Below are 18583 nucleotides of genomic sequence, written 5' to 3'. Positions count from 1 at the left end.
TATAATTAATCTTTGGGGGAAATGTATTTACCACACTAAACAATGCTCATTGCAAAACACTCTTCAGATTCAAGTGGGCCATATTATACTGTACAGGTTGTGGTCACACATATGCGGCTTGCAGTCTGGAGTTTTTCTATTCACCAGTTCAGGTGCAATTTAAGTGTGAATTTGCACCTGAACCAGACCTAAAAACGCACAGGAACCTTTTCAAAACCGTACGCGTTAAAGCCAGTCACATTTGCATGTTATGCGAATTGGATGTGATCAAAAAACAAAAAAAACATCCAATTTGCATACATGTGAACCAAGCCTTACATTAGTAAAGCCAATGTGCTTATCTTACAAGTATATAACAATTTATGAAAAAATGGCAAATGAAGACCGTCTTGATAAAGTACACACTGGCAAAAACCAATAATTAGTGTAAAGGGGAAGTATTACCTTCTAGCCAAAGCTTCTTGGGCATCCATAGCTGTATTTCTCCCTCTAAAGGTTGGTGGGCTGGGTGGTGTCCGACTTCGACTCCTACTATGCCTCCTTGGTTTTTCAGGTCTCTTCTTTTTCTCCCTTGGGGAAAACAGTTGGCAATAATATAAACAAATAAGGTGCTGTATCGGCCACTGGTGTGGGTACCTGACCTTTTTCAAGCCCCCCCCCCCCCCCCTTCTCTGCTTGTCTAAACTATTCACAAATCACATGGGTGTGTAGCATGCTGCAGCCTGGTCACATGTGGGCAGTCACTATACAATAACAAAATCACAATGTCATCAAAGCTGTTATGAATTCATTTATAACAGTTGTTTCCTATGCTGCAATTGACTGACAGCTATCACATGATAACTGGGCCAATCAAAGCACCATGTGATTAGCTGTAGCCAAAGATCATTAGTAATCACGGCTGTAATGAACGCAACCCATTCGTGACAGTTGAAAACATTGCTGCGTTACATTGATTTGTCGGAGGATGTGAGAGCGGGCGGACGTGGTGCTCTAATCTCGTGATAGTTCCAGCTGACTTCCTTTGCTCAGCAGAGATTGAATGACGGGCAGGCAGTGGACGGTCCCCGGATGTCCCTCGGCCAGATAGTGGGAGCGTAGCTACGTTGAGTGGAAGAGCCCTCATGTGGAAGCGGGAGGAGAGAGGTCTGTGGAGGACACGGTAGGCTGCTCCAGAGGAGGGAGGGGGGGGAAGAGTGCGTGGAAGGCTGCAGAAGGAGAGGTGGAGAGAACATGGAACTTGCTATACAGCCAGAAATTGTCTGAAAGTTGAGGTTTTCCGAACAGCAGGTCTGGATGGCCCCAAGTAAGCCAGGTGTGGGGTTAAAGCCCAGACTGTTACTCCCTGTTCCTCTCCCACTTCAATGGCAGCTAAGACAGCAGTTAAGTCAGTTGTGAAATCCCCCCCCCAAGTTGGAGTATCAGAAGGGACAAAATGGTAGTCGACAGAGAGGTGGAGCTGGCTCCCTCTGGTAAGGACATTATGGCAGCTAATAAAATATGCAGTGAGACTCTCAATTAAAATTGATGCACTGGCAGTAGATATTAATATAATGAGGCATGAGTTTGATAAAGTCAAGCAAAGGATTACAATAGATCAAAGTCAGTGTTTCAAAGGTAGAAGACAAACTAAAAACAGATAACAGAGAACTGCATATTTTGATAAGACAAATCAGTGTTTTACAGGATAAAGCAATCGACACAGAAAGCCACTTGCAGAGAAATACTACCCGGTTTATAGGCCTTCCAGTGCAAGTGGAGGGAGATGAACCAGTTGAATTCTCAGAGAAATTACTGGGATTTACCAATATGTCTGCAACATTTGCACTTGAGAGAGCACATAGAATCTCCTTTTCGATCGCCAAAGTCCCCCCCCACTTCTTATTATAGAGACCAAGATCATATATTGACAACAGCCAGGACAAGCCCAGATTTGCAATATGAATATGACAAAACTACTCCTACTGCTAACAAGTTAATGGAGAGGGAGGGGTAAGGATTTATTTCAGTATATTGGATGAGGGAGGAGGGGTGGGAAGGAGATTGGGGCCATTCCATCCCTTCTCGCCCTCGCAAGGGTGGGGAGGGGGATTGGAGGAGAATTTGGTATTTTTCCCAGGAAGAGAGGGCTTGCCCCCCCCCCCCCCTTCCTTTTACAAAAATTAGTATAGGGAAGTACGATTATATTTATAATTTAATAGAAGACTTAAAGTATACAGGTATAATGTTGACTCAAAGTGGAGTTCCGCCAAAAAAAAAAAAAGTCAGCAGCTACAAATACTGTAGCTGCTGAATTTTAATATATGGACACCTTACCTGTCCTGAGCCCGAAGCCGATCTCGCGCTCTGGTACTGCCGCCATCTTTGGTAAGGGAATCAGGAAGTGAAGCCTTACGCGAGTAGAGCTGCGCGATCGTACTGGTCCCCGTGTGCATCTTCCAGAAGACAGCGCTGGGGGAGACGGATAAGGCACCGGAACGGATGCGACATATGCAAGCGAGAGCAAATACCTGGTTTACACAGGTATCTGCTCCCTCCTCATGCCTGAAAGGTGCCAAATGTAACACTGGAAGTTACATTTTTGGGTGGAACTCCGCTTTAAATACGTCTCATACGGTTCGTTAGAAAGCCACAATTTAGGTGAAAGGTTTACACATATTGGGCTGTATTTTTTTCTACTGGGTATAGAATAGAAGCTATAGTCAGTGAGGTTAAGGGTAAGGAAGAGGTCCTTTTTGCTCCCACCCATGGATGGATGAGGTTACAGAGTAAGTAGGGGAGTGGAAAAGGACAAGGTGGGGTGGAAGGGAGGTGTAGACGTTTGGTGTCTAAATCCTCGTACACATGGTCTGTTGGACGACCGAGCTTACGTTTTTTGTCAAAAGGGTGTGTGTCAGGATCTTGTCTTGCATACCAACATTACGCAATTTGTCATTGGACAAACACGAATGTAGTGACGTACTACGAGAGTATAAAGAGGACGTTTTTCAAGCGCCACCCTTTGGGCCCCTTCTGTTAATTTGGTGTTCGTAGAAGTTTGATGAGCGTCGATTCGTGATTTTCATATTCTACAAAACAAATGGCTTTTAAAACACGTTTGGCATAACTGCAAAGCAGCTTCATTATTATCCCATTAAAGATGAGAATTTTGACATTTCATCAATTGCCACATCACAAATGTTAATTCTAGATTACGAACGGTAGTTTACAAGACTGAACTCTTCCCAGCCGTTCATTGATTCCGCGCATGCGTGTTTGTACTTTCGACTTTTTTGTGACCAAAAAGTTACTAGTCTATCATCCAACATTTGTTATTCCGAAAATTGGAAAACAATGCGTTTAGAGATGGTGTGGTGTTGTTGCCCCGATGATTTTTTATATATAAAAAAAAAAATTAAGAGCCACACGGCTCAGGTCAGTTTGGAGCGGTTTGTCCATTTCACTACTTATGTCAGGTGAAAATAGTTGTTAATCTATAACAGCCCTCAAAAAATCCACTAGTCTGCTCGCATTTTGCGGGCCAGTGAGGAAGGGCTGCCTGGGAGTCGGGGGGGGCGAGCCGCCAGCCTGTGTCCAATGGGAGTCCTTCTCCCATTGATCACGGGAGGGGGGAGAGAGAGAGAGAGAGAGAGAGAGAGAGAGAGAGAGAGAGAGAGAGAGAGAGAGAGAGAGAGAGAGAGAGAGAGAGAGAGAGAGAGAGAGAGAGAGAGACGCCCAGGTGTTCAGAGCGCAGTGGGGGGAACACAGTGATAACAGCTTTCATTTCAATAGCCGTGTTCCCCGTCACTCGCTTTTAGATACAGCCCCGCCCCCTGGTCCCGGTACATTGATTGACGGATCACCCGTCACTGGGATTAGACAGGTGATCTGTCTATCAAAGTTTCCCGGCCAGAGGGCGGGGCTGTATATGACGTTGCGCAGCGGGAACACGGCTATTAAAATGAAAGCTGTTATCAGCGTGTTCCCCGCCCACTGCGCTCTAAACACCTGGGCGGCTCTCCTCGGCTTCACAGGTAGGCTGCAAGGTGGACACAAGACTGCATTACTGGGCACATGGCTGCATGGTGGAGACAAGACAGCATTGGTGGGCACTGGGCACACGGCTGCATTGGTGGAAACACGCAGCCTGCATTGGTGGGCACACGCAGCCTGCATTGGTGGGCATGGATACATTTGTCAAAATTTAAAATCTTAATTCTGCATAATACATTTGAGTGTCATTTTATGAGAGCGTGTTTAGGGGCGGACGGGCTGGGTGGGACAACTGGTGGCGAGTAACCCTTGCGGCCTGGCTAATAGTTCAGGACTTGAAATTGAGCCCTGGTCTATATTATCATGGAATGTTCGAGGGTTAAATTCTAATTTTAAAAAGGAGCATTAATGTTTCAATATATGAAAAAAATATAATCCACAGTTGATTTTACTTCAGGAGACACATCTAGTGGGAGGGAAACAAAAGACAAAAAAATAAAACTTGGATTCAAAAAGCTTATCATGCTTCCGACTCCTCCTATGCGAGAGGAATGTCAGTGTTAACCAATAAATCTCTTTCTGGCTTAAAAGAGAAGGTATATATGGATTTACAGGCAAAATACATCATCTACGCTAGGGCAATAAAAGAGTATGTCATAGCAGCAATTTATATTCCTCCCCCTTCTTCCGTTGAAATACTAAATGTAATACTAGAGAATATAATCCAACATTTTCCAGCAAAATGACTATTCATTGTAGACTAACGCTATTCTATCCCCAGATTTAGACAGATCGAAGCTTCCCAAGCAGTATTCAGCTGATCTATACAATTGGGCACAGGCGACAGGTGTAATAGAAATTTGGAGATGGAGAAACCCACAAAAAGGAGTATATTCTTGTTTTTCTACCGCCTATATAAAAAGAAGTGGTGTCGTACCCAGAGATGGCAGAAAACAATGCTGGATCATCGTTGTTAGATATTGTTTGAGATTCTTTTAAGAAAGTGCAATTCTTTTGAGAGGGCAATATATCTCAAACATTAAAAAACAGAAGATTTAAAGGATCACTAAAAGGAAAAAATTGTTTTTGCTGAAATTACTGTTTACAGGGTATAGAGACATAATAGTTAACCGATTCCTTTTAAAAACGATTAAAAATAGATAAAAATCAATCATATAATGTGCCTCTTAGATGCAAAAATGAAACTGAAACTAGTTTAGTCTTTGCATGCTATTTTATGCCTCTGTGCTGGACAGTGCCATAGAGAGTCATGGCTAGGAAAACGAAACTAAACTCTCCCATGACTTTTTTCATAAGGAGCCAGACAACCAGGAAGTGTCCAGAACAGAGTAGTATTACAGCAACATCAGAGCAAAAACTAGCAATGAGGACATGAAACCAGGACTGCAGTAAGGTAAAGGAAGCTATTTAGCTAAAAAAAAAATCCTTTAGTGACCCTTTAATATACAGGTATTTTGGAGAGAGGTTATGAAGGTAATCGCTACAGTTACTCCAGTTGCTTTAGAACAGGATGCAGGGATCTATCTTTTGGGTCTGGTAGGGAATACTATCTCCACTAGGGCAAACAGAACACAGGTAAGTCTGTTGCTTTTCTTTGCAAGAAAAGCAATAGTACCGAAATGGGGAGAAAAAAAAAACATAAGCCCCCTCATTAGCCTTTTGGAAATATTTAGTCGCTATATAGAGAAACATATTGTAATAAAGGATGTGAAAAAATATGAGTTTGGGCAAGCTGGATGTCCTTGTTGCCAATCTCCTACCGTCACCAACTATGCCATCCATCTTCTTCTTAGCTCAGTAGTTTCTCTGTAATAGCCTAATGATTTTGAAGTAAAAGCATTGTGATTTCCTGTTTGCAAGACGGGTGGCTGCTATTCCTCCTATTCCCCCAGCTCAGGGTCTTGGGACAGCCCATTTGTAATTCTCTCCAGCAAGCAGGGATTTGTAATTCTGTCCCTACTTGCTGTAGTGGGCGGAGGAATCACAGACCCCCCAACCTGTAACGCCCATGATGGTGGTGCTGCTCTCCTCCGCTCCCCAAGCACTCACTGCTCCCCCCAGTCACCTGTCCTTAGGAGACACCCCCTCCTGAACCGGCATTGTGACAGACAGCACACTGGTCCAATGCCAGTCCAGGAGGAGGGACTTCACAGCGATCGACGTTTCACGTACAAGATCTGTCACAGCAGGAGAGCCCCACTCTGTCATCCCGCTGGTGTTAAACTATCCCTGTTGCACTGATGGGAACCGGTGAGGCTGCACTGTTATGCTGCACTGACCATCCTCCTCCGCTTTACTGACACCATCCACTGCCAAATGTGTTGGAGGGTTTTCCACCATCCCTGAAAAGTTTGCAGTAATTTTAGGTCTTATTTTCAGTTGGATGTGTATTATATGTGACGTTACATATCACATGGAAGACTATTGAGATTTCCATACATTAGAGGGTTCCACCATTATTGTGTCATTGATTGGTAAGTTAGTGCTACACTTTGTTTTTTTCTCATGTCAAAATTTACTTGTGCCACATGCTGATGTAAGGCAGCATGACCCAGCTCTTTCTGTGTTGCGGCTAGGGATGTGCTCATATATCTCAAAGCTACAGCATGAGGAGGATTATTTATAGTACTGAATTACAGCAAAGAATAGTGGGTAAAATATATAATTATGAGCATGGTTCTACAGTTTGGTAATTACATAAAGCAAGTAAAGGCAATATGCTTATCTCCTGTTGTGGCTGGGTGGGGAGAGCACAAACATGCTTTGCATTTATAAGGCTGTAACCTATCCTGCCAAGTTTTACCAGATAGTATGACTGGGTGCAGCATGAGGGGGTGTTATTTATGTTGAAGTGGGCTTGTTCACATTTAGGATGCACAGGACAGGAGGCCTAGTTGACCCTCCAACATTTTCTGCTATTCCCAAAGCATTATAGGAAGCATAGTTTGATTATAGTGTAGACAGAGGAGAGCATATGATGTAATCCCTGTTGTAACAGCAGCTCCTCTTCGGCAGAATAGATGCTGCATCTTCTGAATTACAGAGAGGACTTCAATGGTAAGGAATGCCACAAATGTAATAACGGTTTAGTGTTTTGTGTAGGGCCGATCCCAGAGTTCTGCTTTAAGGGCCCCAGAAGAAAAAAAAAAAAAAAAAAGTAAATTTTTTTTTTTGGCGATATGAAAAAAGACTGATCATTAAAAAAAAAAAAGCAAAGGAAAAAAAGACAAAAGTGGTGATCAAATACTACCATATAAAAGCTGTGTTTGTGATGTATACAAATTTATTTTGCGTACAGTATTGTAGTATAGCACAAAATGCACTGCTTGTCAAGGGGGTTAAAGCTTCCGGAGTGGAGGTGGTTAATAAACTGAGATTAAACATAACACACAAACACTTATGTAATACTGTAAATAACTAAATTTATACAGGAAAAAAAATTGCTTAGCACACAAGACTTACCGGCTTTTGCTTCTATGACGGTGTTTGGATCTGGATCCTGAGCGTGATCGGGGTCGTCGCTTCCTTTCTCTGCTCCTTGATCGGGATTTTTTCCTGTCACGACTCCTACTACGATGACGCCTGGAACATCATTTTTTATTTTTTTTGAAAGGGGTGAATCACGGCAACTAATATTTTTCTCAATACAGATTACTCTTAACATCCACATACAAGTGTTGAAGATAAAAATATAAGTATAAACATCTATTACTGGCAAGTCGGAAGACTTTTCCAACTCTATTTCTCTGCTCTACATTATTTGTTGACTAGAAAGAACTAAAATTGACACCATGGCTGCAACATGGAACATTTCTGACAATAAATGTGCTGAATGGTTATAAAGTAGAAAGAATGATACCTTTCACGCGACCGAGACCTGGAATAACTTCTGCCCCTAGATGTCTTCCGATCCTTGCGACGATGTCTCTCTTCTCCATTTTCTGATGAATTAAGTCGCTCCCTGACTTTTTCTGAATGATCTTTGTCAATGTCATCAGAGCGATGCTTCTTTGAAGATTTGTCTTTGGACCCATGTCTTCGACCCTGTTTTAAGAAGAAGTTGGTTCTTTCAGGAAAATAGTGCAACAAAGAGAGTTAGTATAAATGTCAAACGAGTGACATAGGCTGTGAAGTAACTTTTGTGACCTTAGTGACAAAAATAAGTCCTAAACCAAGCCTTCAAAGCTTTGGATTTCTACTGTCTGAATTACTAATAGAAACCATAGAGAAAACTTCAGTAAGTTGAAGGCATTTCTAGGAAAATTGGAACTACCATATGCTTGGGACCCCCTTCCATGCAAAAAAGCTAAGGTCCAAAACCCTCCTGAAGCAACTATTTACTTAGAAAAGCCTGCTGCAAGAACACATTTTGATTTGAAGTCCTGTCTGCTGACATGCAGTAATGTGTCAAACTATACTGAAATGGTCGAAATGATAGTATGAAGTTGCCACCACTGACTAGAGTTGAAAGGTGCAGGCTCAGGGGTTGTCATCTTACCTAGTGAGTAGCTGGTCTAAAATAAGCATTTTAGAAAACAGATGTTTTAGATTTTCATTAGCCCCTTTCTTGTTCAAGATCAAACAAGTAGTAAACGGAAGAATGAACCCAGAGCTTCCACCTTCAAAAGCAGTCAATACCAACTCCCAAATTCTATACCCAGACTTACAAAAAGAGTTCTCTCAGAATTTCTCAATTTTCCTGAAAAAAAACAGGCCTGATAAATTGAAGTGACAGTGGGAGGTGTGTCCTGATTTATGTTTACATAGCAGTTGACAACATTTTTCGGAGATATCTCCTTTTAAATCCAAAAAAATAAAAAATAAAATTACAAGACTTTGCTTTGATCAGAGCGTGTACCCAATTACGAAGGAGGAATATATTCTTCTTAGAGACCCAAAATGTATTACCATCTATTTTCCTTCACCTGAACTAGATATAAATTTGACAATGCTAAAAATACTAGTCTTATATTGGAGCAATTAATTGGTCTCAGCAAGCAATATAAACACACAACATGCATGCTCGTGCAATAAAATCTGATTAAACTCTGTGATATAGTTGCACCACTTTCACACTTACAAAGATAGCACTTGGATGTTGACCAAAATAAAATCATCAAAACCCAGTAACAGGAAAAACAGGATTTTTGAACTCACCGTAAAATCTATTTCTCTGAGTTCATGGACGGACACAGCAGCATTGATCTTAGGGTTATATGCCTTCCTTTCAGGAAAGACTAGGCAGAAAAAACAGCACTTCAAGTGTTAAAACACTCCTCGGGGCCCATGTGCTCTGGAGGTTGTTAGGCGATTTTTCGCTTTTATTTTTTCTGCATTTTTTTGGATCCTGGGATCTACAATCAACTGCCGACTGGGTGACAGGCTGGATCCTTGATCCCTGTAGTCCCCCCATGTTCGGCCATCGAGCGTGTGCCGGCCTTTAGCTATACGCTGGGCCGTCCACGACATTTCCCGTGCTCATAGGGTGGCACTGGCCGTTGAGCGACATGCTCCAGGGCACACATATGACCGGTCTCTATGGCCGTGTCACAGTGTGCCGGGCCGACAGCCATGCCGTAAGCGGACGTTGGTTCTGTCTTGAATGCCTCCAGCCGGTGGTCGCAGGATGGGTAAGTAGTATCCCCTTGCCTTGGTGGTTCGGCTGGTGCATTCCTGGGGAGGTCGATTGAGGGTCTGCCCTGCTTTCCTCTCTCTCCCTCCTTTCCCTGTTTTCTGGGTGGCAGCCGTGAGGTGGGGGGTCCCTGGGGGCTCAGTTACTACCGGGGGGCTGCGCTGCTGTGGGGTGCTATTTTTCTGTCCGGTGTGATGCTGTGTGCTGGGGGGGGGCTGCAGGGCCTGGTGCTTTTTCTGTGTTCTGCTGTGTTTGTCGCTGTATTTTTAAAACACGTGTATGGCCGCCATTTTGCCGCTGACGCACCTCTATTGACTCGGTGGCCATTTTCTTGTAGTCCGCATGCGGTTTTTCGGCATGTCGGCGGCCAGCTTGGAAAAGTTTTGGCCTTTAGTAACCAGAATAACGGCGCCAAAAGCTCTCAGCACTCTTCCTGAGAGACGGCACAGCACGGGCAGCTTTCTCAGCTTCTCAGTAGCTGCCTGGTGGGGTGGTGAGTCCTCTGGGGAGTCCCCTGCTCTCTGTTGCGGTCGGGAGGGTGACCTGTGGGTCCTTCCTTGCAGTACAAGGGCGGCATATACGGTGGGTCAGCATGGGTCCGAAACGGAAGTTTCTACCCTAAGCATGCCAGAGTTAACCCTTAGTGCCCCTGTTCCTGCGGCCTCAGTGGATGCCATGACGGCAGTCCTTGAGGTGTTTGTTGCCAGGATTGAAGCGGTGAGTGGCCAGAAGGGGGGTAAAAAGCGCCCCTCCCTCTGACTTCTTCTGGGGATGTCTACCAATCAATGTACTGGAGCTCCGAGCAATCAAGTTGTGTTTCTCCAAGTAGTCTCGGGGTCTACAGGACCGACCGGTCAGGATCCAGTCCAACAACGCCACGGCCGTGGCATACGCCAATCATCAGGGGGGGCACACGGAGCTCAGGTGCAGCGACGGAAGTCGCGCACATCCTCCGGTGGCTCGAAAGGTACGTTCCGGCTCTGTCGGCCGTGTACATTCCGGGGGTGCTGAACTGGCAAGCCGACTACCTAAGTCGCCAAACGCTAGAGCAAGGAGAATGGTCGCTACACCCGGAGGTGTTTCAGAGCTTGTGCCAAAAATGGGGCACTCCAGACGTGGACCTTCTGGCGTCCCGTCACATTCGGAAGGTGGCATGGTTCGTGGCCAGGTCAAGGGATCCGTGGGCGGACGCGTCAGACGCGTTGGTGGCACCATGGGGTAACTATCGCCTAATCTACGCCTTCACTTCTCTGAAGCTTCTTCCTCGCTTACTGCGCAGAGTGGAAGCCGAGGGGATACCAACAATCCTAATCGCTCTGGATTGGCCGCGCCGTCCCTGGTAAGCAGACCTGGTGTGTCTGGTGGCAGACGTCCCTTGGCGTCTACCCCATAGAGAAGATCTTCTGTCGCAGGGCCCGATCTTTCACCCTGCTTTACAGTCGCTGGCTTTAACGGCGTGGCTGTTGAGAGTCAGGTGCTGAAGGATCGAAGCCTGTCGGGCTCGGTGGTCTCTACCATACTGCGAGCATGGAAGTCTACTTCATGAAAGATTTACAATTGTATGTGGAAGACCTACATCTCTATGTGTCAATGCTGCTGTGTCCGTCCATGAACGGAAGAGAAACTGACCATTTTAACAGTGTTTGGTGCCTATATCTCATACGCTGTCCTGAAGTTAATTGAACGAACACATATTCCTAGGCTTCATGTATTCCCATGTATTTCTACAAGACGTTGCTCACCTAAATAAGACTGCTGCATGTCTTTCTTTAACGAGACACTATCCTCTTGCCCATGCAGGGCAAAGTGACAATGTCTCTGCAAAAACCACCCCCCTCTCCTTATCAGCAAACTGACCCCCTCCATTCGCCTCACAGCCATCCACAGCCCCTTTAAGTACATAGTAGCATGTGATCTCCCCCACTCCAAGACAGTGTTTGTTTCTAGCAGACAAAATGTTAGGCTTGAGCACTGTCTTATAATGGGGCTTTTGAGTGGTCGACACCAGTCATTTCAGTGCTGGCTGCAGAGGAGGATGGAGAGGCAAGAGATTGCATGGACACTCATATTGTCCTACAATGACAAGGTGACATTGTCTCTAGGGAAAAGTAGGCTGGGACAAATAGAGGCTCCCACTGTAGAATGCTGCTTTTGAAAACCCCAATTGCCTGGGCATCTTACCAATTTAATATCTTCAATAATTAAGGCACTCAAATCAACAGGACCAGTATTGGCTGCAAGATAGCTAGCACTCAAAATAAAGTGAGCAATAGCAGCCCCTGTATTTTTCTTAGCACAGCTGCCATTATTAGACTAGAAATGCAGAGGACACTGACAAAGACTCCATTCTGTTTTTTCCCTGTGATAGAAATTTATGGAGGCTGAAAAACTTCAAACCATGCAGGCCATCATTGCCACTGTCTCTTTTAAAAATTTGAATTCCTTAGCTGCTAAACTGGCCCTCTCACTAGTCCAGAATACGTTCAAAGTTGAAGCTTTCTAACTTGTGAAGAGCCTTCATCATATTACAGTTCAGTGACCCCCCAGATTAACAACCAGGCAATTACAGGGGGTCCCCGGGTTACAAACAAGATAGGGACTGTAGGTTTTTTCTTAAGTTGAATCTGTTTGTAAGTCGGAACATGTACACTTTTTAAGTGTAGCTCCAGCCCAAAAAACAATTTTTAAGCTTTTTGGATATCATAGGGAAGGGTTAACAACCCTGTAACATTTGTTTTGCTGTCTGTGCCCCTGTTCAGAAGATTTCACCTCACTTTCTGTGCCAATTGGATTTTGAATTTTTTTTCAATCTGTGGAAGTTATATTTCTGGGTGGAACGCCGCTTTAAGGCAGCTAATACAGTGTCAATCCGAAACCGATTTTTTTTATCAGTTAGTAAACTGAATTGAAATGAATAAGTGATAGCGCTAGTATTAACTAGTGCTGAGTGAGTACAGTGTGAATGTTAGTAATATAAATCATACACAGTGAGTATAAATAGCAACACTTATGAAAATTACTACTAAGTCCAATGAGATGTTGAAATGAGTTCCTTATGGGTTAAAACCCATATGCAGCCCTATGGTAATCAGCTGGCGTTTCCTCCTCAATGCTTCTCATTAGACAGACAACGACCTTTCCCATTAAAAGATCCAAGCAGAAAAACTCCAATATAAAGGAAAAAAGAAAAAGAAAGAGGACAAGCCTCATAGTACAATACTGTATAGTAAAGGACAATGGACAAGAGACTACACCGACGGTAATGAACTCACAAAACCGCCGATTAACACAGGCTCTGAGATAGATTGCCGCTCAGTGTGATGGTCTCCTCACTAGGATCGTAGTCCCGTCAACATAGGCTCCTCCCCCACGCGGTCCGTCACTAGGCACGTGACTTAGTCGGCGGTTTTGTGAGTTCATTACCGTCGGTGTAGTCTCTTGTCCATTGTCCTTTACTATACAGTATTGTACTATGAGGCTTGTCCTCTTTCTTTTTCTTTTTTCCTTTATATTGGAGTTTTTCTGCTTGGATCTTTTAATGGGAAAGGTCGTTGTCTGTCTAATGAGAAGCATTGAGGAGGAAACGCCAGCTGATTACCATAGGGCTGCATATGGGTTTTAACCCATAAGGAACTCATTTCAACATCTCATTGGACTTAGTAGTAATTTTCATAAGTGTTGCTATTTATACTCACTGTGTATGATTTATATTACTAACATTCACACTGTACTCACTCAGCACTAGTTAATACTAGCGCTATCACTTATTCATTTCATATTAATTTGGTTTTGTTCACCTAATAGATACGCAGCTCCTATTATTTGATATTTTTTGCTGTTTTTTCCACTTTTTGTTTTATATATGGTAGCGCAGTAGTACCATTCCTCTTTTAGTAAACTGAATTGTATGCAATGGTGCTTCTAAAACCGGCCAGAGACCGTTCAAATTTTGTCTGTTCCCTGCTGAACAGGTCCAGATTTCGAACAATGTATGGGCAAGGCTGATTGTACCCAAGTTGATCGAGAGATCAACTTGGGTACAATCAGCCTGTCAAATTTTTCATGCAAGAATTGCCATTGGGTATGGCTAAAATCCGTGATCTTCCAATCGCCCCCCACACTGGAAGAACAGATACGTGGGAGGGATTCCCCCATCAAACACTGACTGTGTTGATGGTGAAGTTAAATGATTAGCACTTTTAGAAAAATAGGCCAAACAGTTACAGCCCCTATTTTTCTCCAAACACCGGTTTAGTTTAATCACTTAAGGACTGAGCCTGTTTTTCAGACTCAGTTTTTACAAGTTTAAAACAGTTTTTTTTTTGCTAGAAAATTACTTAGAAAAAAAAAATATATATAATGTTAGGGGGTTCTAACACCCTAGAGAATAAAATGGCGGTCATTGCAATACTTTGTCACACCGTATTTGCGCAGCGGTCTTACAAGCGCACTTTTTTTTGGGAAAAAATTCACTGTTTTTAATTAAAAAAATAAGACATCCGTAAGGTTAAACAAAAAAAAAATGTATAGTGTGAAAGATAATGTTACGCCGAGTAAAATGATACCAAACATGTTACTCTTCAAAATTGCGCCCGCTCGTGGAATGGCGTCAAACTTTTACCCTTAAAAATCTCAATAGGTTGCATCTTTTGAGTTACAGAGGAGGTCTAGGGCTAGAATTATTTCTCTCGCTCTAACGATTGCGGCGATACCACACTTGTGCGGTTTTAACATCGTTTTTATATGTGGGCGCTACTCACGTATGCGTTCGCTTCTGCACGCGAGCTAGTCAGGACGTTTTAAAAAAGATTTTTTTTTTTTTTCTTGATTTTAAATAAATTTTACACTGTTTTAAAAAATAATAAAATAAAATGGGTCACTTTTATTCCTATTACAAGGAATGTAAACATCCCTTGTAATAGAAAAAAGCATGACAGGTCCTCTTAAATATGAGATCTGGAGTCAAAAAGACCTCAGATCTCATATTTACACTAAAATGCAATTAAAAAAATAAAATAATTTGTCATTTGAAAAAATAACAAAAAAAAATGTGCCTTTAAGACGCATGGGCAAAAGTGACGTTTTGACGTTGCTTCCGCCCTGCTCTGGAGACGGGTGGGGGCCATCTTGCCCTCACTCGTATCCATGGCAAGCAGCAAGAAGGACCCGATCGCCTCCGCTGCTACCGACGCCGTCAATAACGGGATCTCGCGGCGAATCCGCCGGAGACCACCATTATGGTTTACAGGACCGGCCACGGAAAAGATAGATATCTCGGTTGTGGCAGCAGCTGCTGCCATTACCGAGATATTCATCTTTAAATTGCCGACGTATATGTACGTGAGCCGGTTCTTAAGTGGTGAAGAAGGCCAATATAGTGCGATACCAACCTGCTTTCCATTATCATTTGGTAAACTGAAATAAAACCAGCAACAATTTCAGATATTTGAGCTACAGATGCTCTTCTGTCGATGGTTCACCAAATTCCTTCTTTTGAACACATTTGGTCGTTCCTGACCACTGCAAACTGAACACCCCACAAGAGCTGTAGTTTTACAGATGCTCTGACTCAGTACATCTAGCCATTACAATTTGGCCCTTGTCAAAGTCACTCAAATCCTTATGCCTGCCCATTTTTTCTACTTTCAACTTACTTCAACTTCATATCAACGTGCTGCCCACTTTCAGATGCCATTGTAACAAGATAATCTATGTCATTACACTTTACCTCTGAATGGTCAAAAAGTTATGGCTACTCGCTTAGTTGGTTTAGAACCATGCACGCATGTATAATTAGTTAGCTGCAGAAGCAGCTGAGAAAATGTCAGGAAAAGGCAGAACATAACATGTATGTCCATTTTTAACCAGTTAAGCCCCGGACCAATATGCAGCCTAAAGACCCAAGGTGTTTTTACAGTTCGGGACTGCGTCGCTTTAACAGACAATTGCGCGGTCGTGCGACGTGGCTCCCAAACAAAATTGGCGTCCTTTTTTCCCCACAAATAGAGCTTTCTTTTGGTGGTATTTGATCACATCTGCGGTTTTTAGTTTTTGCGCTATAAACAAAAATAGAGCGACAATTTTGAAAAAAATGCAATATTTTTTACTTTTTGCTGTAATAAATATCCCCCAAAAACATATATAAAAACATTTTTTTTCCTCAGTTTAGGCCGATATGTATTCTTCTACCTATTTTTAGTAAAAAAAAAAATCGCAATAAGCGTTTATCGATTGGTTTGCGCAAAATTTATAGCGTTTACAAAATAGGGGATAGTTTTATTGCATTTTTATTATTTTTTTTTTTTTTTACTACTAATGGCGGCGATCAGCGATTTTTTTCGTGACTGCATTCTTTATTGTGAAAATGACAGTTGCAGTTTGGGAGTTAACCACAGGTGGCGCTGTAGGAGTTAGGGTGCACCTAGTATGTGTTTACAACTGTAGGGGGGTGTGGCTGTAGGAATGACGTCATCGATCGTGTCTTCCCTATAAAGGGAATGACGCGATCGATGCGCCGACACAGTGAAGCACGGGGAAGCCGTGTTTACACACGGCTCTCCCTGTTCTTCAGCTCCGGGGAGCGATCGCGACGGAGCGGCTATAAACAAATAGCCGCGCCCCCGGATCGCTCCCCGAGCGGACCCAACCTCCGCATGTAGCGGGGGGGGGGGGTCCCGATCGGACCCCCCACCCGCTAATAGGCGAGGACGTACATGTACGCCCATGTGCCTGTACGTGCCATATTGTGGACGTATATGTACATGCGGGGGTCGGGAACTGGTTAATGCCCTTACACAAATCTGAATATAAATTTTACAGTGGCTGAAATGCATTATGCATCTCATATTTTAGAGAGGTAAATTACATTTTGTTCTTCACATTTTTCTATGCCTATAAGTTGTGCTTTGCACATCACTGTGGTTAGACTGGTTGGTGCCTGGAGTTTAACTTTTAAAATCTTAGTGAGGGAAGAAAACTCCATGGATGTTACATCCATACAAAAAGTAAAGAAAGAATAAAGAAGTATAGCCAAATCACAGGAGTGCAGTCCTGCACGCCTATGACTTATTCTTTAGCCCGTTGCCAATGACCTGATCCAGGCTCTGGACTGGCACCTGGCTCTCAGCAATCTGCTGAGAACCTACTGGTTAATATGCACTATAACAAATATATATGTTTTGTTATTTAACAAAATACAATTTGGAGGAATTGTGCTTCCAGTCAGGTTTTGCAAAGTCAAAATCTACTGGGGAACAAATCATACCTCAACAATCTTCCTTGTTTCATATAACAATTATATTTCCGCCTGAAGCAAAGCACAGAGCTGTAGATGACACCATTTGAAAGAAAGGGAAGAGCGCCATACTAATGGTAGAAAACCAATAAGGGTAAACAGACGAGTGGTGGGTACTGTAACACACTGGAATAACAGTTATTGTGGTTGTATTTTTATTTTCACAAATATTAGCTAAAAGACAAGTCCATCTTAAAAAGGTTAAGTTTTCTTTCTCCAAGATGGCTGTGACAAAGCTTTGCTCTGTTTCATATCAAATTAGCAGTGTATTTATGTCCATGCCCAATTATCCACATATCTTAAGAGAAATCTAGCTTTGGACAACCAACTCTGTCTTAATGAATGACACCTGTTAAGACTAATAGCTTGAGGAAAATAGATTTCACTTTTAACATAAAACACTTACGTTAAAATATTATCCTTAAACAATGTATTTCAATTATTGTACAAGTCAAATAGGAGGTTGAATGACTGATAGTTACCTTATCATGGAGTAGGCTTATTTTTTTGCTATGAGTCAGCAGCGTCTTCAGTTCAGTCTCTTCGTGCTTTAGCACGCTGAGTATGATTCATTATAGAAAAGTTATCATGTGGTCTAGGCACAATAATCAATTTTATATCAATGCTTCCTATCACAAGTGATCACCAAATATGGTTAGAATATTATTCAAACTTGCAGTATCACCAGTGCACTACTCCTCAGCAACAAGTTTTACAGAGACACGAGCAGCTATATTATAAATGGGTAGGGCAAAAACACGAAATATGCAAAACCTTGCACCAGAATATACCGGTACTCAAAAATGTCAATGTAGTGAGTCCATGAATTGTGCTGCTTAACTAGATTATGCTTTAACAGCAGAGTTTAAAATGAATTTAGATACTGCTGAAGATGTAATAATCGCAGTTAAATAGAATGACAATGTATTGTGCACCATACACAATAATATAGTGAAATGTTCAATGTTTTTTTTCCGTTTTAAATACTTCGGTACTTACTTACCATAGGGTAAAATAACCCCCAATTTAAACAAAGTTATATAAATTAGTCAATGTACACTACAAAGTATTAATTACCTCTTTGCTCCTGCTTCGACTCCGATGTTTCTTCCCTTCATTAGCTGCAAAATTGTAAAGTGATATGGTAAGCAATAGGGGATTTGACTGTCAAAATTACAAGAACCCCAAAAAACAGGAAAGACCCAACACTTACCACCCTTCCGTTTATGTTCTCTCGAACGTGAACGGGATCTTGAAAATTGTCTGTAAGTTGTAGGGGACTTTGATGGATCACATTCTTCCATTCGCTTTTCTAATGTGGGTGAGCAGCTATCCGGGGAACCTTCATCTCGATCTGTATCACTCGACTGAAAAATACACACATATTAACGGTTTGAATAAAAAAATTTGACCCTCAACACAGGCTCATTTATATAAGCAAAATAAACCAGTTATGACAATAATACTGGAATTGTCACTGTTAACCTGCTGAAAAAAAACTGTCTGGCTGACCACTCAGGAAAGTCAGAAGGCTATCTGCAATTTAGATGTCAGAGAGTGGAGTGTGTGGTAATTGTCCCCATCACAGAGATGAATGCAGACCGGGGGTAATAAGATCGCAGGCAGTGGACTGGTAGATTGTGGTTTGGCTTGTGGACCCACCA

At 42.7% G+C, this 18583-nt stretch overlaps 1 protein-coding gene across 2 annotated transcripts in view; it reads right to left on the bottom strand.

Annotated features, from left to right (window-relative positions):
* RSRC2 (arginine and serine rich coiled-coil 2) overlaps positions 1-18583 on the bottom strand; it is a 46800-nt gene that overhangs the window by 18467 nt on the left and 9750 nt on the right. Inside the window, exons 2-6 of one of the 2 annotated variants that reach the window (XM_040347332.1) lie at positions 18133-18286; positions 17997-18040; positions 7853-8037; positions 7456-7575; positions 445-570 (exon numbers count right to left, since the gene is read on the bottom strand). In XM_040347332.1, coding sequence (XP_040203266.1) covers positions 445-570; positions 7456-7575; positions 7853-8037; positions 17997-18040; positions 18133-18286 — 629 coding nt within the window. Of the gene's footprint in view, positions 1-444; positions 571-7455; positions 7576-7852; positions 8060-17401; positions 17473-17996; positions 18041-18132; positions 18287-18583 lie in introns of those variants that run through there. The other variant, XM_040347333.1, reaches the window with a different exon arrangement.

The sequence above is a fragment of the Rana temporaria genome, chromosome 1 (assembly GCF_905171775.1).
Source record: "Rana temporaria chromosome 1, aRanTem1.1, whole genome shotgun sequence".
Lineage (NCBI taxonomy): Eukaryota > Metazoa > Chordata > Amphibia > Anura > Ranidae > Rana > Rana temporaria.
Note: the sequence above shows the minus strand (reverse complement) of the source record. Positions and strands in the feature narration are given on the sequence as shown.